Source organism: Pungitius pungitius, chromosome 1 (genome assembly GCF_949316345.1).
Source record: "Pungitius pungitius chromosome 1, fPunPun2.1, whole genome shotgun sequence".
NCBI classification, from domain to species: domain Eukaryota; kingdom Metazoa; phylum Chordata; class Actinopteri; order Perciformes; family Gasterosteidae; genus Pungitius; species Pungitius pungitius.
In genome coordinates, this window is record NC_084900.1 from 4,901,660 (window position 1) to 4,928,514 (window position 26,855).

Consider the following 26,855-nt stretch of genomic DNA (forward strand, 5'->3'; position numbering starts at 1 on the left):
GCCGAGCATGGCTGGGAACGCCGGGAGTTGCGAAAAAAGTAGTGAGAGGGGAGCGCGGCGGAGTTTTAATCTAGCGAAACCGTACGGCCATTACCATGGGGGGGGGGGGGGGGGGGGGAATAATAGGCTTCCTGGAGGCGGCGCCGTGACCTGTAGCTGTGGATGTATGCGGCGAGCTTAAAAAAAAAAAAGCTGCTGCTGCTTTGTGGCGTCTGTGCACACAGTATCAAGGCCACCTGTCATGTGTGTGTGTGTGTGTGTGTGTGTGTGTGTGTGTCCGGCTTATTGTGAAAGGTCACAGCTTTAGCCGGGCAGCTGCATTTCTAATGGCTGTGTGAATGTAAAAAGAAAGGCACAAATAAACGCTTTGTTTGCTTTTTTTTCTTCATATCATTAAGGACCTGGCGTACGCTTCAATCATGAGCCATTATCGATGTCACACACACACACACACACACACACACACGCTGTAACCCAATGGGAGCACGGCGAGGGTGAGCAGGAAAAAAAAGGATGGAGACATCTGTTCCTCCTCTGTGCGTTTGTCACACTTTCACAAGACATGAAGAAGAAAAAAAAAGTGTGTGTTGTCAAAGAAACTTTTTTAACTGAATTGTGACCCGAGGCGCCGCTTGGCCTGCGTCCCCCCAGCCAAAAAGTAAACGGGGAACATCGCCCCCCTTAAAGCCGTGACACGTCCCCTTAGAAGGGGAATGGCGCTCAGGTCGTGGCGGTGCTGATCAGACGGTCCGCGCGTATCCGGGTAAGAGATTTCCTTTTAGTAAAGCCTTCACGTTTGGCGTGTCCTCGTCGCAGGTTGAACAGTCAAATAGGAATTAAGATCTAATGGCGTTTGAAGTGGGTTTGACTGCACAGTATGAGTCGGTGTGTGTGTGTGTGTGTACTGCAGCACATTTTTCTGTGTGGGGGAAAAAAGCCCCACAGCTCGCCAGACCAATAATATGCATTAACCATAAATGGTCAGGTACGGAATTATCAATGTTAAATATGAATTGCTAATATTGGGCGATGGTGGCGCATGGGGGCCCTGTCAGCAAGACACCTAACCCCTAAAATTCTCCCCAGCCAAGAATGTAGTGCATGGGTTATAACGCAACGCGAGTCGCTTTGGATAAAAGCGTCAGCTAAACGACATGTGACGTAATAAGTCACGTCATAAGTCAACGTTCTACTGCTCAAAACCCGATGAAGCTCCTCTGATCTGGCAGCGGATTGGGGGTGTGTGTGTGTGTGTGTGTGTGTGTGTGTGTGTGTGTGTGTTTTCCTACCCGGCTCCGGTCATCGTCTCCGTGTGGCTGACGGCCAGGCTGACCACCTGCGAGACGTCCACCCGGCCGGCGGCCGCCGCGCTGCGCTCGCTCTCGTAGAAGCTCAGCGAGCCGCCCTCCAGCGTGCACCAGCGCCGCGCCATGTCTGAAATAACAACACCACAAACACTCACACACACACACAGGGCCAAGCACGCGTCAGATACGTTGTGTCATTCGAATTTTTGAACGTGCCTAAGAAGGCACCAGAATTCCACAATACTGGATTACTGCTGCGTGGCAGCACGGTGATGAATCGGCTACTCTATCAAAATGTCACCGATGTTTGGTGTAAGAGAGACGAGAACGCCTCAAAAAAGTTGTTTTCTCATCCAAAAAGCAAACCGGGGGAAGACGTACAAGAAAGAAAACGATCACGCCACCCTGAAGGCCGGGCGTTTTCGAATCATAGCCGAGAAGGCGCAGCCAATGAGCATCAAGTTCATGAGAAAGCACCTCATTTTGGATTTTTCTTTCAAAGTCGCCGTGCCATCTGCTTTAGTGTTCAACAACACACACACACACACACACACACACACAGACACAGGGCCCCCTGTCGCTTGTGACTCTAAAGTTTTCCACTGTATTCTTCTCATGAATATGCTAATTGCACATTCCTCTGCCAACTGTGTGTGATGTTTCTAAAGGAACAGATATAGTCAAAGAAAAAGAAAAAGGAAGTGTCTACAACTGTCTGTTGAAAGAGGAAGAGGACGGGATGAGCTTTGGAAAAACCAGGATGTCAGTTTCGCTCTCTTCACTCCTTTTGACTTTTTTTTTTTTTTTTTTCTCTGTCTTTACCATCTCTTGGAGAGAAAAAAAAATAAAAATCTGGACACAAACATCTGACGAAATGACTGATATCTTGTGGCTCCACTGTGGCATTTAAAAAATGTGTTTTTCCTCTGACCCCACTTTGACAAAAGATAACTCCGGCGGCCGAAGAATCCCATTTGTGCAGCCGGCAGTTTTGCATCCGAGTGTGATGGAGAGAGAGAGAGAGAGAGAGAGAGAGAGAGAGAGAGAGAGAGACAGACTCTGGTATTTAAAGTCATTACCAAACCAATCTGACAGGACGCACTGTTGTCACGGCGATGGGGAGATATCGTAACTTCCCTTCCCGCTCCAAATGGGTTTCCCCAGAAAATGTCACGTCCATCATTTCTCGGTTAGCCGTTTTTTTTTTTCTTCATAAAATTTCGCCTTCCTAACGAACCGAGTGGTTTCATTTGTGCCGTCCGGAGGTCAAAATCAGGTCAACAGCTGTTAGAAGGCATTTCGATTTTTTTTTTCCCCTGGTATCAAATTGGTTTCATAAATCTGGTACTACATTTCTAGTTACACAACATACAATAGTGGGCAAATAGTTATTGTCTAGGGTAGTGGTTCCCTGGTTGGACCACTTCAACCTCGGGACTGATATCACGGATTACTTTGAAGCTTTCTGAAGCGATTAATGGACAGGAATCCTGATGACTTTTCGGTATACGCGGGTCACATCTGCGTTTTGGGGTAAACATCTCTTGATGTGTCATTATGCCATCTAGGAGCCCCGAGATGAATAACATCATAGGAAAGCAGGAAAACCCTGTTCCTTCCATTGAGCTTTTTTTTCCTTCTTAAATTGCTGGATGACTTGACATTTAACTTGACATGAATATTTAAGTAAACCAAGGATTTGAGTGTGGGATCATGTGGTGATGAGGGGGTTTACACACGTCCTGATTGCCCTAAGCCATCAGAATTAGGAGTAGATTTCGTTTTCATCCTGGCTCACGTGGCATTAGGACCACGTCTCCTTGAAATGTCGGACTCTACGCTGCAAAAAAAAAAAAAAAAAAAAAACCACGTCATTTTTAATTTCTTTCCAACTCCAAGGAGGAAAAGACATTAACCCCCCCCCCTTTGCGCATCCTGGAAGCAAATTGCTAGAGTAGCCCGGGTCCCACGAGCTCCCCCCCCCCCCTCCACCAGACACTTTCTGAGGAGCTGTCCTAATATTGGCCAACACACCCAAAAGAACAGAAGCCCATACAGACGGAGCAGACAGGAGGAGAGCGATTAAAGAGGAGGGTGGGGGGGGGGGGGGGGGGGGTAAAAGGTGCAGAGAGACTACAAATGTTGGACAAATGTAATTTCAGATACGCTTATCTCTATTGGGCTTGAGTTGTGAATGGATATGAAGGATTTGGTAGAGTGATTGAGAGGGTGGCGGGGGGGGGGGGGGGGGGGGGGGCTGTGATGGCAGAAAGAAAAATCCCATTTACACCAATGCCCATCTCGAACCACGTATGCCTCCAAAGATGGGAAGCGATGTGGTGTGGATGTCATTCCGGTTCAGTAATGACAGCGCGGCCCAAGTTGAAGGCGACCGCCATTCGGGCGTGGATTCTCGGAAGGCGTCGCAGGGGGGAGGGGGGAGGGGGGGGGGGGGTGCGGCGGATCCCCCTTCAGGAAACGGGCTTCGTCGAAAGAAATGGCACGTCTGTCTGCTCCGTGTGCGGTGCAAGGGGGCTCGCGCACACACACACACACACACACACACACACACGACACGACACAATGGCGGTTGATTTACAATCAAGCAGCTGCGTCCGTTTGCCAGCTGTTCCCCAAACGCCAACCCACCCGCAAACCAACCAGCCCGCCCGAAGAGACGGCGTGTGGTGCCCCCCCCCCCCCCCCCCCGCAGAGGAGTTGTGGAGTTGTTTCTCTCTCTCTCTCCCCCCAAAAGTTAGGACTCTCGATTGTCTCCCCCGAACTGCGCGGCCTACACGTCCACCTTGAACTTTTTTTTATTTATTTCTTTTTTTTTTTAAATCAACACTGCAACAGACGCCCACTTTTCAGTATGCATCGAAAAAAAAAAAAAAAAAAAAGCAGGCTGTGCGCACGTCCAGTGAATCACCCTCATCCATCTCTACCTCGCTTTCTCTCTCTCTCTCTCTCTCTCTCTACCAATCCTCTGCCTATCTCGCCATCAGACTAAAATATCTGTGATGAAGACATCTGCTGGACAGCTTGTCAGGGGAGCTGGAAATGGAAACGGAGAAACTGAAGGGATCTGAACGATCCGTCTGTGCCAGAATTACAGCCCACTTCATTACAGGGAGGAATGGACAGATATGGCATGAGATAAAAAATAATAATTAAAAAAAAAAACCCTATCTGCAGTGTATTTTGGGGCAAAAAAACGGACTCATCTAAGCAAGCAGAGGTGCAGCAGTATGACCTCCGTATCCAGAAGCATATTACGGCTAATTGTTGTGAAATTAGGATCCAATCAATGGGACGGCCTTTGAACATTAAGCAGACACCCTATATAATATTTGGTTTGCTATCAAAAACTGGACCCCAGATCAGTAATTGAATGGTAATAAGCGCTCGGGATTTGGTGCCGCTGACATATTCCCACTTTTCTCTCTACTCTCCACGCAATCTACTGCGGCTCCTCTTCTCCCCCCCCTCTCTGGCGGTCGCGAGTTACTGTTAAGAGGCCAAAAAAAAAAAAAAGGCCGCAGCTGACGGGGAGAAGACAAAACTAATCAGAAATTAGAGGTGGCACTTCGGGCGCTGCCACTCACCATTTCAGACGGCAACTGCCCGAGTGTGTGTGTCTCTCTCTCTCTCTCTCTCTCTCTCTCTCTCTCTCTCGCCTCCCGAGACTCCCCCGAACAAACACACAGACCCACACACAGACCCACACACACACAGACCCACACACAGCAGAGTACGCGGCTCTGTGATGGGAGAGTGGCTCCACCAAGAGCCCTTCAGGCACAAAACGGAACAAGAAAGGGGGGGGATCGTTTTTTTTGTTATAATCCCAATCTACCCTCGTTGTAAGGCCATTACCAACAAAAAAATAATAAAAAATGGCCCCCCAAATGTCTGCAGACAAAAAGTTGAAGATGCCGTGGCGGAGTGCTTCTGTTAAACCTCCCCCCCCCGCTACAGACTATGAATTATAGAGAGCACGCGTGTATCTATAGACCATCTCACCATTAGCCGCGTGGGACGAAAAGGCGTCCCAAAAATACCCCCGTCCCGCCAAAGTCACGTACGGCGCTCCCCTCGCGGTCCAAGGAGCACAAAAAAAAGGCATCGAGTTTTTAAACCCAACCCCGCTGAATTTTTCAGGAGCTGCAGCTGGAGTTAAAGGCCCATTAGGGCACAAAAAGTACCAATCCCCCCCCCCCCCCACCCCCCCGTACGGGATCTTCATAATAGATGACATAACAGGGTGTTTATCGTCCGAAATATTAGGGGCACTTATCGAAAAGGGGGACCAAACCTGGTTGGTGAGTGGTGCAAAATGCACGACAAATGGACCTCTGCAGAACGTGCACGTGAGGTCCGGGTCCATCTGGAGCTCCGGCTCCCTCCCCCTCTCTCTCCCTCCCTCCCTCCCCCTCTCTCCCTCTCTCCCCCTCTCTAGTTTACAGCTAAACGGCAGACCAGATTAGGTTTCTGAAAACATTGGCGGCGAGAAACCGGCAACACAGAAGCACGATCTCGGATCGGATTTGATCAGCGCTGCTTAGTTTGACAGTTTGATCGGAAATTCACAGGCGGTCATTTGGAGCGCGGCGCCTCAGAAAAAGCCTGCGATTGGTTGTTTTCTGCCTGTTTTTTGGGGGGGGATTGTGTGCCTCGTGTGCTACTGTGTGTCGGGCGTAGCCGCAGTTTGAGCGGGTGCAATGAAAAAAGGTTTAAGTGCTCTTGATTATCGGGGGGGCAATCTCATTCAAAACAGGCCCATTTGAAACCAACCCCATCCTCCGACCAATCGGATCATTTTCAGAACCAACATGAAAGACGGCCGGCCATTATGGAATCAGGAGGAAAATTGCAATACATGTGAATTCTCCTTTGACAAATCACATGGAAATGAATTCCACCTCTACGTTTAATGAGAATTTCAATACACACGGGAGAGAACCCGCCCCCCCCCAACCCCGTCTCCTCTAAGGGGCAATTTTGCCAAGACCTCGGCCCCCGTCCATTAGCCAGCGCGCACCACCACCGGTGGGGGGGGGGGGGGGGGCGGCTTGACGGAAATGGAGATGGATGCCTGGTAGATTTCACCCATCCGGGTTGCCGCAAGCCGTCAACCTCCGCCCGGACACCCCCCCCCCCGTATTTCTCCTCCACCTTCCCAATAACCCTACCCCGTTCCCCGAGGGGCCAGCATCCAGAGCCAGGCTCCTTCTCCTAATTACCCTGCGGGGGCCCCGAGAAGCGCTCCAGCTGCTGGGGGAAGTGGCACCGCTCACGGAGCAAGAGGTGCGGCAGCAGCCGAGGAGTTTGAGAGTGAAAACGCAGCCTGATTAAAAGTTTTAAACTGCCTTGGAAGACGGAACAAGGAGATTTGTGTCGGGGAGCGGGAGGATGGGGGGGGGGGGGGGGGGGGGATGGGGGAAGTCAGCATTAACCCAGGGGAACATTCGAGAGAGAGCTTGAGCTAAAATTCTTGCATTTATTCCCGTCTTTAATTTGAGACCCCGGGCCCTCCGTTTACCACGCGGCTTCCCCGGGGCCTTCCCGAGGGGGGGGGGGGGGGGAGGAGGACATCCCCCCCCGACGGTTCCATTGATCGCTTCGACCGTGCCCGTTTGGTGTTACGGATTAAAACGACTGGCAGTTAGGCAGCTGGCGGAGTGACACCGATTGATGGCTCAGCGCTGAACTGGAGCGGATCGCTGACAAACCCCCCCCCCGAAAAAAAACACGCTTAGGTTCAAATTGACCTCCACGTGGATCCGACGGGCAAAAAGCTCACCGTCTCTTCCGCGGCGGTCCAGCGAGGTCTTGGCCGGCCCGGCGGAGATGTAGAGGAAGCCGTCCATGAAGAGGGAGGCGTCAGACGGGGAGGGGCTCTCCGACCACTGCTCCGGTCTGGGGAAGTCTGCGAGGAAGAGGGAGGTAGAGGAGATGAGCAGGGAAATGGTTTCTCTCCCCCCCCCCCTTGGGAGATCGGCATTAAATTTGGGGAAGTATTGACAGATATACACACACCACAGAATGGACAATTTACAACAAAACTTAATAACTTACATAATTTGGTATTTTAATTTAAGTTCCTGAATGGTGGTAGATTTGTTAAATCCAGTACGCAGTCAACATATGTTGGTTAGATGTTAGATGCCTTCACATGTTCATCACAGCAGGTTCTTCCCCAGATAAAAACATGCTCCTGCAACAACTGGCGTTTTCATGCCGACTGTGTCACATGACCTTTGGGAGGCACACCTACACGTGCCGTATCGGACAGAAACATTAGTCCCGGTCCGTCTTCATCTTTGTCCCCTTTAAGTTAGGAGCCTTCCCCATTCCCTTCTCTCCTTCTCTGCCCCCTCGTCTTCTCGCCAGCTTTGGAGCTCCCCACATCCAACCTTATTGTGCTCAAATTCAATTAGCTTCCATTCCGCGGTTCAATTTTCTGCCCGAGCCTCGGCAATATCTTGGCAGATTTTTATCTGCGTTACCTCCAGCTTTCTCTCATCAAGCAAGGTAAAAAAAAAAAAAAAAAAACTATAATTGGAACAACTTTTAATTGAAGCGACATTTCCGCCCCTTTTTCTCGAGGCCGCGTCCCGTTCAGCGGAGGAAAAACAATTGGCTAATTCAACAAGACAGCTCACTGCGAGTACAATGTGTGAATGTGTGTCAGATGAAGTGTCCACGTGCACATGGATGCTCTTTGAATTAGTGCACATTTTAGGAATTAACGAGGGCCATATGTTTCTGATATTCACAGCGAAATGAAATACATTTTCAAAGTTATCTTTGAGATCTTTGAGTCGGGTATTTTTATAATCAGAAGCTCCATGTTCTTTGGCACGGTTAGCTAGTCAGCCCGTATGACCTTTGATTGCCTACATGTGTGTGTAAACAGAGTCATATCATTAATTATTTTTTTTGCCGCGAAAGAAAAGAGAGATTTTCTTTAAAAAAAACAACTTTTTTCTTTTTCCCTCCACACAAGTTAATAAGAAATGAAGCTAAAATAGTAGCACCCAGCAAATAAGCTATCGCCCGTAGTAAAAGTCAAATCAACACCAGCCCCCATCGGGCATGATGGGAGGCATTTTTAATTCACTGCAGCCAAGGATCTGGAGCCAATCAGTGGCAGCGTGACATAGAGCCTGGGCGACATTAGCTAGCAACATCTGTAATACGGCTTTGAATCTAACACGGACAATGTGTCCGCCAATGGCAGCGTCGTAAATACATGGAATCTGACAGAATTTAATCAGCAAACTGCAGGGAAGTGAATCCAACACACACGCGCACACACACACACACACACACAACATTTTCCAAGCACTCAGGTTGAGAGAATGTAAATATGCCAGTGGCTTGATGCTGTATCAGTTGTAACAAGGCTCTCTGTATCTATCTCTCTCTGTGTGTGTGTGTGTGTGTGTGATCCTTCTAAACAGTCCCCGCGGGCCCCTAAAGCTGGACTCGGTTAAGATGCGACCGTGATGTCTGTGGGGGGGCGGCGGTTTGAGGAGTCTGGCCCTGTGCTGATTGGCTCGGGCCCCCACGCGGGAGGGATGTGACATGACAGAGTGCTCAATTAGCCATCTGGTCGCCCACGGCAACCGCTCGCAAAGTGGTCCCCGACAAGCAGTGGACGGGCGAGGGTATTCAGCGGCATTGGCGTGGCGCGGACTGTCGGCAAAACACACGCACACGCACACACACACACACACACACACACACACACACACAGCGTTGTAAATGACAACACAAACGGCTCGCAAAGATAAAGAGTGCAAGTCAGTTAAAGACGAGACCAGAAGCCTACAACGTCCTTCACGCGATTACGGTAGAAAACACACGTTTTTAATCATTGAGCTTCAGGGCCAGAGGCCCCACGTGGACACACGACGTCCCCTTTGCTTTTTTTTTGTCGTTGCCAAAGAGCACTTTGCTGCAAAATTGAAAACCATCCGCACAGAGACGCTCCAGAGGGGGAAACTATAAAAGACCAGGAGGAAGCAGCACACTGACCAGCTGCTCGTGACCCCCCCCCGTGACCCTCCGTTGGGTTCACACGCGTTAAAAAACAATGCCGGGATGTTCCCAACAGCAGCGCGGACTGGAGGCCGGAGATAAAACGGGGCCTCTTATTTATGTGTGTGTGTGTGTTGATGTTCATCTTTTTATTGTCCACACAGAATGCATTTTTAATGCGACATTCAAAGATTGCCGGGGCGCCAGGGACGCAAAATAAAACTCCTGCACGCTTCCCAACCCGCGTCGTGTGTCATTTAAAAGTGCGAAGCCAGGCGTTTGCAGGCTCAGCCTCGAGGGGGGGGGGGGGGGGGGGGCGAGCTCCCACCCGCCACAATTTACATGTCTTGCGTGGCTGTGTTTACAGTTGCGACATTAGAGGATGCTCTTATCCAGAGATTTACAGGCTTCACGGTCCGGACCGGGGGGCGCGCTTGATTTGCAGACTGCCGTCTTTGCATTTTGGAAATAGTTTTGAGAGGAATGTGTTCTTTTTTTTGGTTTGGTGACAACAAAAGCACTCCATACTTCTAGGAAGCACTGACTTCTAAACACCTGCTTTAAACAACACGCACTCTTATTTGTGTGTAAACAGTTAGTCAAATAAATAAGAATTGTACATCCAGCATTTTGTTTTTTTGTTGTTCTTGACGCTCATTTTGTCTCCTTCACAGCGAGAGAAAAAAAGTGGCTCCAAAAAAACCAGATCAAAGCACAGACGGCGCCGTTTTGTGGGTGTCCGCTGTCATATCCGTCGCCGTGATCAAGCCAAAAAGTGACGGCGGGGTGGGGGGGGGGGGGGGGGGGGGGGGGGAAGGAGGGCGTCAGACATGAATGGTGCCAAAAAAGATTACCCTGAAACGTGCCTGACAGCGTGTTCATCTCATCGCATTTCGCCTGTAAGGGCCGGACCAGCCACCAAAGGGCCCCGTTTTGGTGCTATTTGAATGAAGTCTAGTCCACCGAGGAGGAAAGGATATTCGTTTTATTTATTTTTTTAAAGGCAGGTATAACAGGTGAAGCTGTTTCGCTGCCGGGCCAACTGACCCGAGGTTTGAAGCCCCCCCCCAAAGCGTTCGGTTTGTTGTCCGAGACAGCGGCTGCTGTGATGCTCATGTTCCAACGCCGAGCCGCGCAGCCGCGACGGGGCCATGTGGGTATTTGAATTGTTCCCAATCTCTGGCAGGCACAAACACTGAAAAACATTTCTTTTTGTTTTTTGTTTAATCTAAATTCTCTGCAAACTCTGGGGGGGGGGGGGGGGGGGGGGGCTGCGTGCACAAAAACAATGGAGGCGCCACTTTCCACAGCTTTACGCTGCGATGCGACAATGCGTCCGGTAGCTGGAAAATGTCAAATAGGGAATTCAGACTGTTTTTTTTTTTTTTTTTGTGGAGCTTTACTCTTTTCAGCCGGCCATAATGGTCCACTGTAATTCCACAAAATTGTATTTATTTTACAAGCGGCTCTTTGAACCTCGCTGGAAAGATGGCAGCGCGCAAATTCCCACGTATGGGTCGGTGGAAACCACTTCTGCCAAAAGGACTTTGTGTCCGTGTGCATTGATAGAACATTTCAGCTTATTCAGGGAACAGAAGAAGGTGCCAAAAAAGATAAATGATTGGCATTTGCTTCCAAACTTAATTGGATCAAAATGTGCTGTCGGACGCGTCACCTGACGCGATTCTTTTCTCGGTCGCCTCTCAAATATTTAATTGTTCTGTGCTCAAAGCTCGCCTGATGCCAACCGCGAGTTAAGGACATAAAGTCCATCAAAATTAGCCCCAGCGTGGAGGACTCATGTCCTCTTCATGCTTTGTCGACTTTACTCTGCATTTTTACATCAGCAGCGGGATCTCTGGACATCAAAGACGCAAACGTTGCAGTTGCTGCTATGGAAACGACACTTAAACGTCTGCTGCATCGTGAACTCGGCGCCTTTGGTGCGGCGAGTTGGGACTGCGTGCCTGTTGACCCCCCCCCCCCCTACGAGGCATTCGGGGTCGCCGGTCCTTCTCGCCTGGTTGGTCCCTTTCTATAGGAGGCGCTTGGTTCGGTTTCATATTTGTCTTTTTTTTTTTCCTTGTTCCAGCGATGGACCCCGGGGCCAACTCGCAGACGCGTAACGAGCACACAGAGGCGCCCGGCGTGCGCGACTGCGAGTTTGTGTCCGTCCGTCCGTCTAATGGCCGTCGCCAAGGCGACCAGGTGACCCGCGCCAGCAATTAGGAGTCCCTAACGGGCTCGGCGAGGGCGAGTGTTCACAGATGCGGCGTATACATTATGTAAAATACAGTCCCTGAGTAAAGTCTCTTACTCTCCCTCCTCCCCCCCCCCCCACCCCCCAATGACCTCTCTCGCTGCTTTAATCCAACACATTCTTCATCATGGGCCCCAGTGTAAAACGGCACAAACAAAACGAAGCCACGCGGCATGCCGGCATGTCTCCTATGGAGCGGCCGTGAGGTGGGTGATACAAAAGAACAGTTTTTTTTTTTCTACTTCGAACTTGGTGGCTTCAAATTTGTGGGTCCTTTCTGCCTTCATTTACCATTCATGGTCGGTGAGAAAAAAAAGAAGAAAAAAACCCCCATAAACCTCCCACTGTGTGCTTTTTACAAACGTGGCGGCACAGCGGTGCCCCGAGAGTTCTAAACACGATTGGCTTGTTAAAGCAGAAAGACAATGGGTCCGTGGCGCTGGCGGGTGTAAAAAGTCCACCTCGCACACCGAGTTTTAAAGGGCCTATCGCAGATTTATGTGGACGCGTCAGCCCCTTTTTCCCTGGCCAGTCCAGGTCCAGTTCAAAGCTATTTTTATGTGGTCAGTGGCCATGGAAAAGTTTTCTGTATTCCACCTGCAACTCTGGTTTCACTTTCTTTATTTAACGACAGAGTACGCACGCTGCATTTACTTCGACGCAGGAGAGCCAAACCATGAGAACTTTAATTACAGACAGAGGTGAGCGAGCATATCGTTAGCATGCATTCAAATGCAAGTTTTAGTACTTTACACTAAACGTTCAAAAGGCATAACTCGTTAAACTGAACGAGCCCAAAAGGTGCAGACTTTCTTGGCCTTCAGCATCACTCATTTATACCATTTGTGGGAGCGGCAGGAGCATATTTGGGAGACTGCAGCAGAATTTCAAGTGAGCAGAAGTGAGAGTTCTGAGCCAATTCAAGGAGTTAGCATGCTATTAGCTAGCTAGCTCCCCCGCAGCTATTTACATAGATGTGTATATACATAAAAAGGCTAGATGTCTTACGGCCCAGGGCGGCCATCTTGGTAGGGGCACCTCGCTCACCCATAACAAGGTGTTGGTGGTCGTACATTCGTACATTTAAATGATAACAACCTGCTCAACGTGCTACCGTTGCTTACCAGAGAGTTTGTTCTGGTGTAGGAACTCCATCTGCAGCTTCTGTCCCGCGCGCTGGGCCAGGAGGTACGGGGTGGAGGAGGCCGGGTCCCCGGTGGCGCACATGACGTCCGCCCCGCTGAACACCAGCGCCATGGTCAGCAGGAGGTCAGGAGACACCACGGCCGCGCACAGGGCCTGGACAACACAGGAAACCGTCAAACCTTCAACATTAGTATTTTCTCGGGGCTTGTTCTGACTCGAGTCCCTTCGCTTGTCGATGGAGGACAAAGAGTCCATAAAGCGGCACCGGGAAGCCGTCATGAAGTTCCCCGCCGATCTCAAAGGAGAAGTTAAAATAAGATCACGCTTTGATACACCCCCCCCCCGCCCCCGGGAATCATTACGTCTCTAATCCCCGCGAAAACAAAACGGGACGGAGCAAATAGGGACCAGATTAATGGGTCATATTAAATATAAACGAAACTATAACGGTTTCAAATTGGAAGAGGAGAAATGTGGGAATAGAGGCATAAAAGGGAAACGAGTTGAGCAAATAACGACAAAAGGCAGAGCAGACGGAGGCGAAGGGGAATTCAGGGAGCGCAGAGTGTGCAACATACGCACAATGTGACGCAGGCAAACACGACAACGCCACAGAAAACACACAAACGATAAAGCAGCTTTGAGGAAGGAGGGGCTCCCGAGAAACGTGGCCCCAATCTCACACACACACACACACACACACACGTCTTAGAAACACTCAAAACACACACAAAGTGATGGCTTTTCGTCCTCCATAAAACTCATGCATGGCTTCTGCTCGATTCAGGCCACACAAGAGGAGCGGTGGTTCGCTCAGTCGAGTAACGATGGGAAGCCGATCCAAAAATAACAAATTAGGCCAACGACACGAGTCGGCCCTCACAAATAAGTGTCTCACGCTTTTAACGATGCACAGCAACGAGGGAGAACAGCGTTTTCAGTCCCAACCGTTCCTCCACATTTACACCGGGTATGGAGTACACGTGTCAATCAAAAAGATATCTCCGGCTCTTCTGGATTAACTGGAATATCTCCTCAGTGAAAGACGACTTCACCCTACTAGATATCTAACTACTAGATATCTCTGGCCCTTTAAATAAATGGAGCGTGAGCAGCTTAGCTTTTGTTCAAAACATTTGTCGGTTTCACGCGGCGTAAAAGCGAGAATCCAGAGTCTGACGGAGGAAAAGAGTCGCCCCGCCCCCCACCCCGTCCGTCATTCTCTTCCCATGGGACCAGTCTATTGATGGGATTGAGAGAGGAGCCGAGTGGCAAACGGCGAGATTTCAACGAGCAACCTCTCCTTTTTGCGGCGGGTCGGCGAGGCGCATCGATCCGCCCCGGGGGAACAAGGCGAGATCCATCTGAGAGTGAGGCCCCCGTGAGCCGCAGCGTACACACACACACACACACACAAACACACGCACCCGGCACCTGTCAATATAAGCTGCTCTTCTACCCGCGAGGACATTCCAAGCACAACGATTGGTGCATCACTATCCACGTGCGTCATTTCGGCACCCATGACTCATCTTTAAGAACAGAAAATGCACTTATCAATAAAAAAAAAACAACATTTATTCATCCGCACTTGCACACTAAAAGACGGCGGGGCGGGGGGGGGGGGGGGGTGAGATTATGGCAAAATAGTCCCAAAGCAACTCTGCCTTATTCTGTATCATCTCCGGGAGTGACCTTCCGTGTCACAGCAATTACTGCGACCACGAGAGGGTGTGTGTGTGTGTGTGTAATGATATAAGAGGGTCCTTTGACACCTCCCTCTAGGTCACGAGGCCTGCAGAGACCACGTGGAGGTCACCGGCATATGAGCTTCTAATGGGGAACATGGGAGCGAGAGAGAGAGAGAGAGAGAGTGAAGAAGAGGCCGTGGAAAGGAAGGAGCCGGGTGGAGAAGGAGAGGAGGGGGGGGGGGGGGTAGGCGTGCATAACAGAGACGATGAGGGAGAGACACACATTGGTGCAGCCAGGCATACATCACTTCACTTCCTTTTAATTCCCTCCCATTACTCGAATCGACACTTCAAAGCGCGAGCTTTTGTGACCCCTGCGCCCGTTAAAACGCGTTAAAATACCATCACGTGATTCCCGCAAAGGCATGAATGTCAGCGGGGGGGGAAATTGCTCGCATTATTGCCTTTGTTCCACAGACGGCCCCCCGGAGGAATAGGTTTTATATAGCTTATTTTCTTTTCCGTATTCCTACTTGTGCGCTGCTAAGTAAGTGTGACGCCAAACTGGAGCCACGTGTCCGATGACATTAGACTCAGTGTCCTTGTTTTAGGTTGTTTTCATAGGTCTGCGCAGGATTAATTACTTTTTAGTTAAGACGAACTCACTTGTTTTAAAGAGCGTTATTATTAGCGCGCACACACACACAAACACACACACACACACGTGGTGAACCACCGCTCGATCAAATGCGTAAAAAAAAGGCTCGCTAGTTGGAGAGAAAGCGCACATGACCTCCCCACCTCCACCTTTTCCCCGTCTCTCTCTGTCACACACACACACACACGCACACACACACGCACACACACACGCACACACACACGTCTCCGTTGCACAAACCCTTTTAGGCAGCCACACTCTCTGTGGCTGTCACACTTCATCTCCTGCAACAACAAAAAAAGCAAATTCACACATCCTTAGCGGTGCAACACACATGTTCACACGCGTGTCCACGTCTTACACACCCCAGAGTACACGTGTGCGCGCGCCGCAATAAAAACCGACCCGGGCGTTCCTGTTGTGGGTCCTAATCCACTTTTCCACTTAGCTAGCTGGTATATCTTTTCTTTACCTCCCCCCCCCTTCAATCCCTCTCCCTCACTCCCCCCGCCCCCCTTTCCGCACCAGAAAACAATACACGGAGGCTGATCTGCGTAAAGGCTGACGCAGGTGGAAACCTAAGAGCGTCTCCTGGACAGGAAGCAACAAAAGAAACAGCGTTTCTTCTTTTTTTTTTTTTTTTTGTCGCTGCGGCAATAAAACACAAAAAAACAACCGACCGGAAGATTCTAGATTCTGTGGCGCCGACCTACCGATGGGCCGAAAGGGTCGGGAAAAAAAACAAAAAAAAACACACACGTTGGATTTGGCTAATGGAGCCAGCCGTGCATGGCGTTTCTTAGAAGTACGGATGGAGCAGCGGTAGCTACACACTCGGTACTGTGTACTCCGCTTTCCATACCGGAACGACAAAAACACACAGTAAACAGAGATATGGAAAAAAACACAGAAAAACATATTTCTTTTTTTGCCTATATGTATAGAAACAATGGATAAACCCACCCCCAAAAATAATGATTAAACACAGATTTTACAATGGCCGCCATGGCTGCATCATACAGTCAGGTGAACAGGCTGATATCTATGCACACGTGGGATGGAGCCAACGTGATTTGGACACAGAAGGCACTACACCTGCCACTTGGGAGGGGGGGGGGGGGGGGGGGGGGCGCTTTAACGGCTCAGGCCCCCCGAGGTCAAATGCCCAACGCGCTTCCGCTGAGGCGGTACCTGGTTGAGATGCTCCGGGTCGTGAAAGCCCTCCAGCGCCCGGCGGTACTTCCTCTCCCGGTACTTCCGGCGGACGAAGGTGGCGCGCTGCTCCTCCGAAGCGCCGCTGTGGATCTCCTCCTCCGGGGGGAGGTTGGCCGCCCAGAAACTGTTTGTATTCTTGTTGCCTGCCTCCAAGAAGAGCTGAGAGTGGGGGGGATGAGGAGGAGGAGGGGGGGGGGGGTGGTGGTTGAGATTAGTGAGGTTTGAAGCCCAAGTCTCGTTGATTTGGGTCTTAAATTTTTGAGAATCCGTGCGCACCTCCACCAGCTCGTTGCTCCAGATGCTGCTGTCCAACTTCAAGCTCCGCACTTTGGAAATGCTCGGGCCGAGGGAGCGATGTTGCCCTGGAAACACGGGGAGAGAGACACAGAGAGACACAGGTTCAGGTTCACGGAGCCGGTTCCGGGTAAGTCGGCCGGCGGGGACAAACCCCGTAAGCAGGCGGGTCACAGGACGGGGTGGGGGGGGGGGGGACTGGAAGCGCCTCACAACAGACACATTGAGTCCCCTCAGCGGTCCTAATTGGAAATGAAAGCACGGGCCGGGGGCCATTAATTGCTAATGATTCATGAGTAATTCATTGTTAGTGGGGCGGCCTGTTTGTTTTGGGGGGGGGGACGAGAGGCTGCCGGCCGGGGGTTTGCTTATGGACGGAGACACAAGCCCACATGCATAATACATTGGGAAGAGAAAAAATAAGAGGCTGTATGTTTGAATGGGAGTTATGAAGGCGGATCATTTTAGATTGAGATCTGGCACCAGCTCGTTACGGTGCTTCTATGCTCAGGTGGAGCTGCTGTGAATGGAAAACGTTGGGCGTGAGAGAAAAAAAAAAAAAACAGATGCTTGAAATCATTGAAGCATCTGTATTTTTGTCAAAATAAAAAAAGAAATAACAAGGAAAATTAAATCGTATTATATTTACTCAGAAAGCGCTATTTCAACACGTAATCTTTATTACAATTTAGCCGCTGGCCTAATCAAGAGACTTGACCGGTCCGGTTTCTTTAGTATTGCTTATCAATTTGTAATTTGGCTGAAAAAACAAAAACAAAAGACGCGCGCGTTGGTGTGTGTGTGTGTGTGTTTGGGCTGTGTGTGTGTTTGGGCTGTGTGTGTGTGTGTGTGTGTGTGTGTGTGTGTGCCCCCAAGAGACCGAGCGAGATTCTGTTCCCGTCCGGCTGTGAGGGAGCAAAAAATGTTTCACTCTGGACGCCGGCTGCACTTCCACAGCGCCGCGCTGCACCCCGCGAGCCCCCCCCCCCCCCCCCGGCGCCGCGGGACCATTTTCACTTGTGTAAGGGTAATGAAGCAGAAAAGACCAAAAAAAAAGAAGAAAAAAAAAGCGTGTGCATGCACCACCGGTAACACGGTGAGATCTTCACATATAAAATGTCTTCATCTTTCAGATGGAGCCACAACAACACAACAACAACAACAAAAAAATAACAAGACATTCTCATCACAGCGGCTTTCACCAGACAAATACACTCAGGTGATCAACCCCCCCCTTCTCTCTCCCCCCCCCCCCCGCCCACCTCCCATTTCAAGACTCTTCCACTCACTCAACGAGCTGGAAGGAAACAAAGAGACGGGTTCTGCTGTTTGTGCGTCGCCATGGCAACTGTTGCCAGCGGACGGGTCCGCGAGTTGCGTCATAGTTTTGAGAGGACTCTTGAGGGCCTCCCAGAGTGCAATGGTGCAAAATCCCACCGCCGGGGTCGGACGCGTTGCATCGTGGGAGATGGAGGGGAAAAAAAAAAAAAAAAACAACAACGTGGAGGGAACAACGTGCAGTTTTTCTTTTTAAAGGTAGCGGATTATAAGCAAGTCTGCAAGGAGACACTGTGGTTCCAACCAGTAAACATTTCAATAATAATTCTAGTAATGCAATCTTTCTATTTGTGTTCTCACAGGGGAAAGAAATGAGCAGAATACAAATGTGTTTCTTAAAGCAATCGGAAAGTAAATAGTAGTAATGATAAGTCCTGCGTTCACCTAGAATTTCACATGATTGTTTTTGATCGGATCCATCTGTATGTTAATAGTCATAACAAACACAAGTGTAAAAAAAAAAAAAAAAAAAAAAAAGAACACAATGGGCCCTCCTTCGGCTCTGGGTAAACAGCGGCGCGCTGTTGCAGCGTGAAGCCGCTTCCGCATCACAGGGCGAAGCTGAAGGCTATTAAAATTCACCCCGCCTCGGCGTGAGAAGCAGGAGAGCCAATCTGCGATCATCTATACCATTAGCCCGCTCGTTACTTCTCCCCCTTCTTTCCCTTGTTCAGCATTTTCTCTTTTATTGTCCGTGACGCGGGAGAGCGCTAATTAAAAGCGCGGCCATTCGCTGGTATTCCAAAAGGGCCCGGCGTCTGATTTAAGTCCCGAGCGCAGTGGGGCGGGGGGGGAGGGGGGGGGGGGCGTAAGATGTAATATTAAAAACGAGCCCCGCGGAAAAACCGGGAATCGTTTAGCGCGGCGTTTTGAGAGGGGGGGATGTTGGACATGTGACGCGGAGCAATTACACAGCGGGCCTCGCCGAGGTGAGGAATCGCATCAAGACGCAGCGCCCTGCTAAAGGGATCCCAGGAATCCAGGGGGGGGGGGGGTTCACTTAAGTACCTGCGCCGTGGTTTTAATCTTTGTTGTCACGTCATCTAAGCCGTTCGGTATTAAAGAGAGTCCCGGAGGGGCCAGATGCCAAACCCCCCTCTCCCAACACACACACACACACACACCCCCCCGCGAGTGACCCGCCACCCGGGGGAACTCGTTTCAAAGAGAGACAGAGGGCCTCCGGGTGAGAGGCCGGAATCCAACAACACAGCGACGGGCCCTTAATTGTTTCTAAATCATTTCACGGCCAGTTTTCTGGGGGGGGGGGGGGGGGGGAGGAATAAATAAATAAACAAACAAACAAAAAGACACCACAGGTCGACGGAGCGTTCGCGTCAAAGTCTAGTTCACAAGCGAGCTTGCGTATAAATATCGAAGCCACGCACGATTCCCTTCTTTCTACAATTAAAAAGGCAAATCTTTTCCAGAAAAAAAGGAATAATTACAAAATCATCGGCCAATTAAAATGAAACGGCATCTTGTTTTTTTTGTATTTTGGATAACGACGTGCGGCGACAATTATTTTGATAAATATCCCATCAATGAAGGGGAATCAACGATCCAAGATCAAAATTGACAGCGATGTGCATCAATGTGCTTCGCGGTGCGTTCAGGCTCCGTTCTGTGAAAACGAGTGTCGGGCAAATTGGAGCTCCTCGTTGCGATTTTGTAAAAGATCGTTTAAAAAAAAAAAAAAAAGCGCCCACCTGCACACTTCTTGCAGACAACCACGCCCAGGTTGACGGAGGCCCACTCCGGCTGGGGGGCGCGGCAGTCGGCGCAGCTCCGGTTGGCCTCGTTGAACCAGATCTTCTCCGCCACTTCGTAGTCGGAGAGCGTCTCGGCGATCGATTCCTGGACCGCCTCGATCCACTCCTCCTTCTCCCGCTCCGACTCGGCGGTGAAGCTGCAACAATTGATTTTTTTTTTCGACACCCCCCCCCCCCCGCAACCCCCAACACAAGCCGCACAGTTATTGATTTGATTGAGAGAGCAATTATACAGCATAGTAGGTTGCATGGGGGGCGGGGGGGGGGGTATTTGGAGTAGTTTGGGGGAGTTGCTGAGTGTGTGTGTGTGTGTGTGTGAGAGATAGATTTGGTGAAATTGATAGGACAGTGGGCATAAGGGGGCGACGGGGGCAGGTAAATCAATCCGTCTCACCTCGCTCTACCAAAATCTATAAACTGCTAATGCAGGATTTTCTTTTTTCTGTCGGGATATTATTTCTCTATTCTCAAAGCGGAGAAACGGTGAGGGAGACACATTTACAGCTTCGATGTACGTTCAGAACAAAAGAAGGAACACTGAGATGTGTTTTACAGACTTATAGGAACTGGAACAAGCGTTTGAAATCATTTGTAAAATGATTGTTCGGTTCAGTCCAGTCCAGGGGCCACGTATCATCGGATGGGTATTTTATACATGACCTGAACCAAATACGCACACAGCACACACAAGCAGGCAATGCCTGAATTTTGCTTCGGCTACGTCTAGTGTTGCACAGTGTACCGGTACCAGAAAGGTAGCGCTCTACCATTACGTTGAAATCAGTACGGTTTGGAATATTTTTAGTACTGGTACTTCGTTAAAAGAAAGGCAGCAACCAGTGGTCCGCTCCCTGCACGCATTGACTGGGTGGGCGGGGCTACCGTCACTCAGATGCCAGAAGTGAGATCTGGAAATACTTGGGGGTACAAAGTATTTCATATTTTACGCATAATTTTTTAGGTCTCAAAAAGAGAAAATGTCCGGGTAAAAGAGGACGTCTGCTTGGTCTCGTGTTGCACTTGCTTGGCGTTTGACTGTGACTAATATCTAATATCCGGAGTTTGTGTAGCTAAAAGTCAGGGTAGTTGTTTCCCCTAGCTAGGTCAACAAAAAATACGCAAACAACACAACCTCATGGCCCGCTCAGGCGCGACGCGGCTCCCTTCGCGTCGTACCTCGCCGGGTAGTTGTACTTAAATGCAGCTCCTTCAAGTGAGAGCGAGGGGAAGGAGAGAAGAGGCACCGAAAGATCTACAGAGATACCGAACTCACAAAAACACACAGACAGAGAGAGAGAGAGGGAGGGAGAGGGAGACCTAGCTTGATTAAAAAGAAAGTAGAAAAAAGGACACCCGTGGTCTCCATGGCAACCGGCGTAGAGCCGGTAACCCGGCCGAGATGGACAGGTTGATTGGGTTTCACGGGTCTGAACTACAACATGGCCGCCGACGCCAGAGGGAGGGGCGGGGGGGGGGGGTTTCAGCCTCAACGTGCGGAGGTTCCCAAGCCCCAGAGTTTAAGATGTAAAGGGCCGTTCTCGGGGGCGGGGGGCGCTAAAAGAAGTGCTAAAGAGAAAAAGACGTGGCGAAGAAGGAGGGATGTAATGAAAACAAACCACGGCTTTTGATTAGAGTTTTTTTTTTTTCCTCGCACAGACATAACATCAGCGTGTTAATACGAGCGCTTTGGGGATGTTTGCAGGTGCATTCTGGTTCTCCTTTTTCCCCGATATAGCTCTCATCTAACAACGTGTAAGAGGTTTCTGAGAAAAGCGTATCTTAACGTGACCTTCGTGTTGTGGAGTTGGAAACGGTGCATATCACACACAGCTTCAGGGTCCCACCTTCACTCCGAGGATGGAATTTGTTTATGAATGATGAATCTTCATGAATCTACAGCGAGCGTTTGTAAGTCCTTTATCCTTCCTGCTGCTAAGGGCAACGTTGCGCGTTTCATTTCCATATCGCATCGATGCTGAATAAGAGGACGCGGCAAATTTGATAAACTACATCGTTTTTCCAAGCATTTTTTTCAAATTCTAATAATAAGAGTTAATGGTCGCCTTCCTGCACTACGGGCCCCCTGGATCAAACCTTTAAATAATCTGCTGGGGGGGGGGGGGGGGGGGTTTGGAGATTGTCGTGTCCTGAGCGTGAGAAAGACACATGGTTCTAATCCCGTCAATACGAGCTGAAACCAATCCAATGTGAGGGATCCAGTACCGAGAGAAGAACTGAAACAGAAACAGATGAACACGAAAGAAAAAGAAGGCGATTTTCCTGCGAAAACGCCCTTGGGCTCGCCGGTTACCCCGCAGCTTCACTTCGGCCTCCATGCCGGGGTGGGGGGTGTGGGGGGGGGGCGCTCTGTCCATTTGACAGCGTCGAAAACAGCAAACAAACAATAGAAAAGCCAAAGTGAGTCTCCACAGCTTAAAGTGATTAGATGAGTTTCTCTCGCTAATCCCCACCTTGAGCAGGTAGGGGACCACCAATCGATTTCATCCACACACACACACACACACACACACACACACACACACACACACACGATAAAACCCTTCCAGCAATCGCCTCATCAAAACAATTCAGGAGACCCGAGCTCATTTTAATTGCACCTGTTTTTTTTATCGGGCTCCACACAAAATGGCAATTACGTCCAACGTATTAACGAAGCCGCCAGACGATGGGACCATTAACGCGGCCCGAGACGAACACAAATCGATCGGACATGCAGCAGACAGGTAGAGGGACGAGGGAAGAAAACAACAACAACAAAAAGAACGCAAAAGGGGGCAAAGGGAAAATAGCGACCCGGCGCACACAAACAAACAAACAAATGAGGCCCGCTTTGTCCAGGCAGCTGTGACGGTTGTGTTCTAAAGGGGCCATTAAGGCGCCAACAAGCAGCGCCAAGCATCGATCGCACGACCCCCTGGGACCGGACCCCCCCCCCCCCCCTCCCAAAAAAAAGGGCCTCGCGCCCTACGGAGGCGCACAGGGGCGATCAACAATTACAGGGACCCCTGATCTCGGGGGGGCCCGGCGTGTTTTCCCCGTCGATGCGGGATAACGAGGGGGGGGGGGCTCTTTGTCTTGTTAGAGCCGCGGTTCTTGTGTGAAAAGAATCCCGATTTTAAAAAGCAATGTTTTTTTTTCCGTCCAACTGATGAAACAACGGAGACGTTCAACGTAACGGAACTGATGCCGCCGTGACACTCTGTTGATGACAAACATTTTGCCCGACCATTGAGGAACCGGAGGGGGGGGGGGGGGGGGGGGGGGCGTTAAACGGGCCTGTCGTTGTTGCGGCGCTCCGGCGGGTTTCTACCTAAAAAGGTCACTGAAATGTCACGGGGGGGGGGCGCGTGGCGCCATCTGTCATCATAACACCAGGTACGAGGTGCGTTTTTAGCGTGTGTGTGTGTGTGTGTGGCGTCGTTCTTCCGCCTCGCGTCGCGGGGCCCTTTGACCTTCAGGTGTCGTCGTCACGAGTCGGTTCAAATTAATGAGAACTTTTTTGCTTTTGCTTCTGAGGATTTCCTCGTTTTTTTTGGCGCCTCCAGTTTCGGATTCCCAAAAGCAGTGTAGCCGATTTCAACTATGAAATATGTAACAGTTTCATATTTGCACATTTCACTGCGACGGCGGGAAGAAACGCTTTAAAGTCACAGTATTTTAAAGCCTGGTTTGAATTAATCCTCCGACTCTCCAGCTAAGAAGACAAAGCCCCGGTTACTTTAAAAAAAAGGACAACCTGACTACGCGAATATTCCGCAGTACCCCCGAAATTCTCATCACATTGCGAGACTTTTAATACCCCGCATGTATAAGAGCGGATTAACTGAAATGTGAATATTGATGCTCGGTGAGACGCGATGACTGAGATTAAAAGGCGGCGCAGCGCTTCAAATGAGATGATAATGCAGGCAGATGTATTTAAAAAGAAAGGAATATACATCAGCCCGCCGCTTCCTAGTGACCACTGTGGAGGTGTACAACAATGTGAGGGGAGGTGGGGGGGGGGATTGAAGGAGAGATTCCTGTTCATCTCTTACATGATTAAAACAGCGTAGCATCAAACAGAAAAGGAGCCATCGTCTATCACACACGTTTTGGGCTTTGATAACTCTTTCTTGTTGAGGAGGGATGGCGGGGGGAAGGGGGGGGATGGGGGGGGGGGCAGTAAACCCATACGTACGTACCAGAAGTTCTTGAAGGGCGTGTTGATTTCAAAGCCCCGGCGGTCCGCGTCTCGGATGTTGGCGGCCGTCAGTTCCAACTCGGCGATAGCCAGGCCCGCTTTATAGTCCTGAAACGCACACGCACACACGCACGCACACACACACACACACACACACACACACACACACACACACACACGCACACACGGAAATAAGATTAATCAATATGTGAAGGATTTTACTGTACCAAAAGTACTCAAACTTTAGACGAGACGAGGTTACGAGGCTTCTACCAACAACCATTTAGCTTAGCCTTTCTTTATGGGGGGGGGGGGGGGGTATATTTTGGACTGTGTTTTCCTAATATCCAGAGTTTGTGTAGCGTTAGAGGTGATGAGCTAAAAGTCAGGGTAGTTGTTTCCCCTCAGTTGTCACACTTCATGGGTATCCATGTCCTCATTGTTCCTAAGAAAAGGTGCCTCGGGGGGGGGGGCTTTTCTTTTGATTCAGAGATTAAAAGGATGATCTATGATCATTATGCAGAGCGGATTAGTGAGATGCGGCCCACGACAGCGACGCGTTGCTGCTGTGCGACTTTTACCAGGCGCCACGCACGCAGGAGCAACTAAAGGATCTTCATGGGCAGATAATGCAGCGGAAATCGGGGGAAACCTTCTCGTTCAACTCAGAGTGTCTCGGGTGTAAAATCAATGACGTAAACCAGAGTCCACCAGTCAAGGGAAGCTCAATCCCGGATGCTACGATGACAATCCAGAGCTCTTAGTGCTCATTTCGGGAGTCACTGTCTTGTCGAGTTAGAGTACAACACTCGTGCTTTGCCCGTCATGCTTCCTTCCTCAACGCCAGCTTAGGGCCAATACAAGTCTTTCCTTTTATATCGGACAAAGCACCAAAGACAGGAGAGAATGCACTAAAAAGGCCCATGACAATGTTTAAGACCCCCCCCCCCCCCCCCCATACTCAAAAAGGTGGGATCAACGGGGTTTTTTTTAAGCATATTTCTCTGGGTATTGAGTTATGATTGCAAAACGGACCGATGATGCACCAAACAGTCGCCGTGGTTTCCTCCTCCTCACAGGCCTAGTGTGTGTGTGTGTGTGTGTGCGTGTGTGTGCGTGCAGAGCTCTGCGAAAGGGAACAGGTGCCTCTGGGGAATCCAAAGCCACCCGAGCATTCAGTCTCAATGGGTTTTTTTTCCGAGGCCCATTTCAGAAAACAGGGGTTAGACGCAGAGGCACCTAGGCCCCGCGCACGTACAGCCACAGGCATCAAAATAGAGCAAAAAAAGATGGGGAAAAAAAATAACAGGGGTTTAACACGTCATAATACAGGGGGAGAGGGGGAGGGACGATGTCGGGGGAAGCCAGTCCTCCAATTAATTAGCGACAAACTTCCCTCTGAGTGTGGCCACATTGTGCAGATCGCAGCGCGAGGAGGAAGTCAACGAGATGCGTGCGCGTGGGGGGCGGATTCCCGACCTTTCGGCGCGTGCGGGTCGTTCTCAAATCGAGGGGAGGGGGGTAAACTAATGTCGTCAAAACCTTCATTAGCCCCAATTACGACTCCTTCAAATCAATTTAGAGGTGCCGTGGTGGAACAACGCGGGGGATTATTCTCCCTTTGTCCCCCCCCCCACCACCACCACCACTACTACTACTGCGCGAGGACACAGGGCGACAGTCGCGAGTAGTTAATAGGGCGGCGAGGCCCGGGGAAGACGAGGCGGGCTGAAAGAGGAAGAACGAGAGGAGCAAACCGGGTCCTGATCGAGCAAAAAGGTTTTGATGAGAGGAGAATAAAAAAGGGGGTTTTTTTTCAGCGTGTTACACGTACAAATGCTTCCCTTTCACGCCGGAAGGCCGCGGAGGAGGAGGAGGAGGAGGAGGAAGAGGAGGAGGAGCGGATGGGCAAAGCGGTCACATATGACCCTAATGACCCTCATCCCTCTCAGGCAGCCAATTAGGGCGCAGGGGCGTTCCGCCGGGCCGGGCCCTCGCCACTCGTTACCCACCCGAGATGTGCTGCGGCCTCCTGACCCCTCCAATTAATTCACCGAGGAAGGAGGAAACGAGGGACGGGGCGAGGGAGGGGAGGCGCCGGAGGTAAAAAAAAATTTAAAATAAATAGCTCACCCAATTACAAAAGCCAAGGGGTGGGCGGCAATAAGGCTGCGCTTATGGGCACGTGGCACGGTGTCCTACATGAGATCTCTTAAGACCACACACGTATTTTAAACACCAAATAGGCGGAGGGGGGGGGGGGGGGGGGACGCGTGTGTGAACGCATGAACGCGCGTCCACACTTCAAGAGGAAGACAGTGAATGTAACTAAAAGCCTCGGAGAAAAAAAAAGAAAAAAAAAGAAAAAAACACGCCTCGCGGTCCCTCCGGATGACGTTAATTGTTACAAAAGGCGACCATGAGAGGAGCAAATTAGAGAGAGAGAATTAATTAAAGCAGAGATTAATTAAACCCTCAGTCCCCGCGTTATTGTACACTCGGAATACATCCCCCCCCCACCCCCCTTCACCATCGGCCTGTGCTCACCTGAGACAAACTCCCCGAGTAACCACGAGTTTGTCTTGACACACTTTTCGCACCGTCCGACCTCCTTCGCCTCGCGCAGTGGGGGGGGGGGGGGGCGCCCCCCCATGGAGATGGGTTCGGGGGTGGTGAAGAGGAGCCGGTGGGGGGGAGGATGATGTTTCCAATAGCTCGTTCGTCATGTTGGATTAAATACTCCACTCCGCTGAACTTGAACGAGGGGTGGGGGGGGGGGGAAGGGTGACTCTTTATCTCCCGCCGGCGCTCGTTCCTCACTCGTGTGACCTCCGCCCTTCATCTCACTTCACCTTCAGACGCACGTGTTTCTGATTCGCCTTTCACTCTCTTGGGTATACTATACAAATTTTTATACAAATTTT

General features: G+C 50.4%; 1 protein-coding gene across 1 annotated transcript in view; it reads right to left on the reverse strand.

The window, feature by feature from the left end:
- Nucleotides 1-26,855, reverse strand: part of arap2 (ArfGAP with RhoGAP domain, ankyrin repeat and PH domain 2) — a 41,082-nt gene that overhangs the window by 7,342 nt on the left and 6,885 nt on the right. The window contains 7 exon segments of the mRNA XM_062566322.1: nt 1,290-1,434; nt 7,111-7,236; nt 12,738-12,912; nt 16,300-16,482; nt 16,600-16,685; nt 19,665-19,864; nt 23,933-24,039. Coding sequence (XP_062422306.1) covers nt 1,290-1,434; nt 7,111-7,236; nt 12,738-12,912; nt 16,300-16,482; nt 16,600-16,685; nt 19,665-19,864; nt 23,933-24,039 — 1,022 coding nt within the window.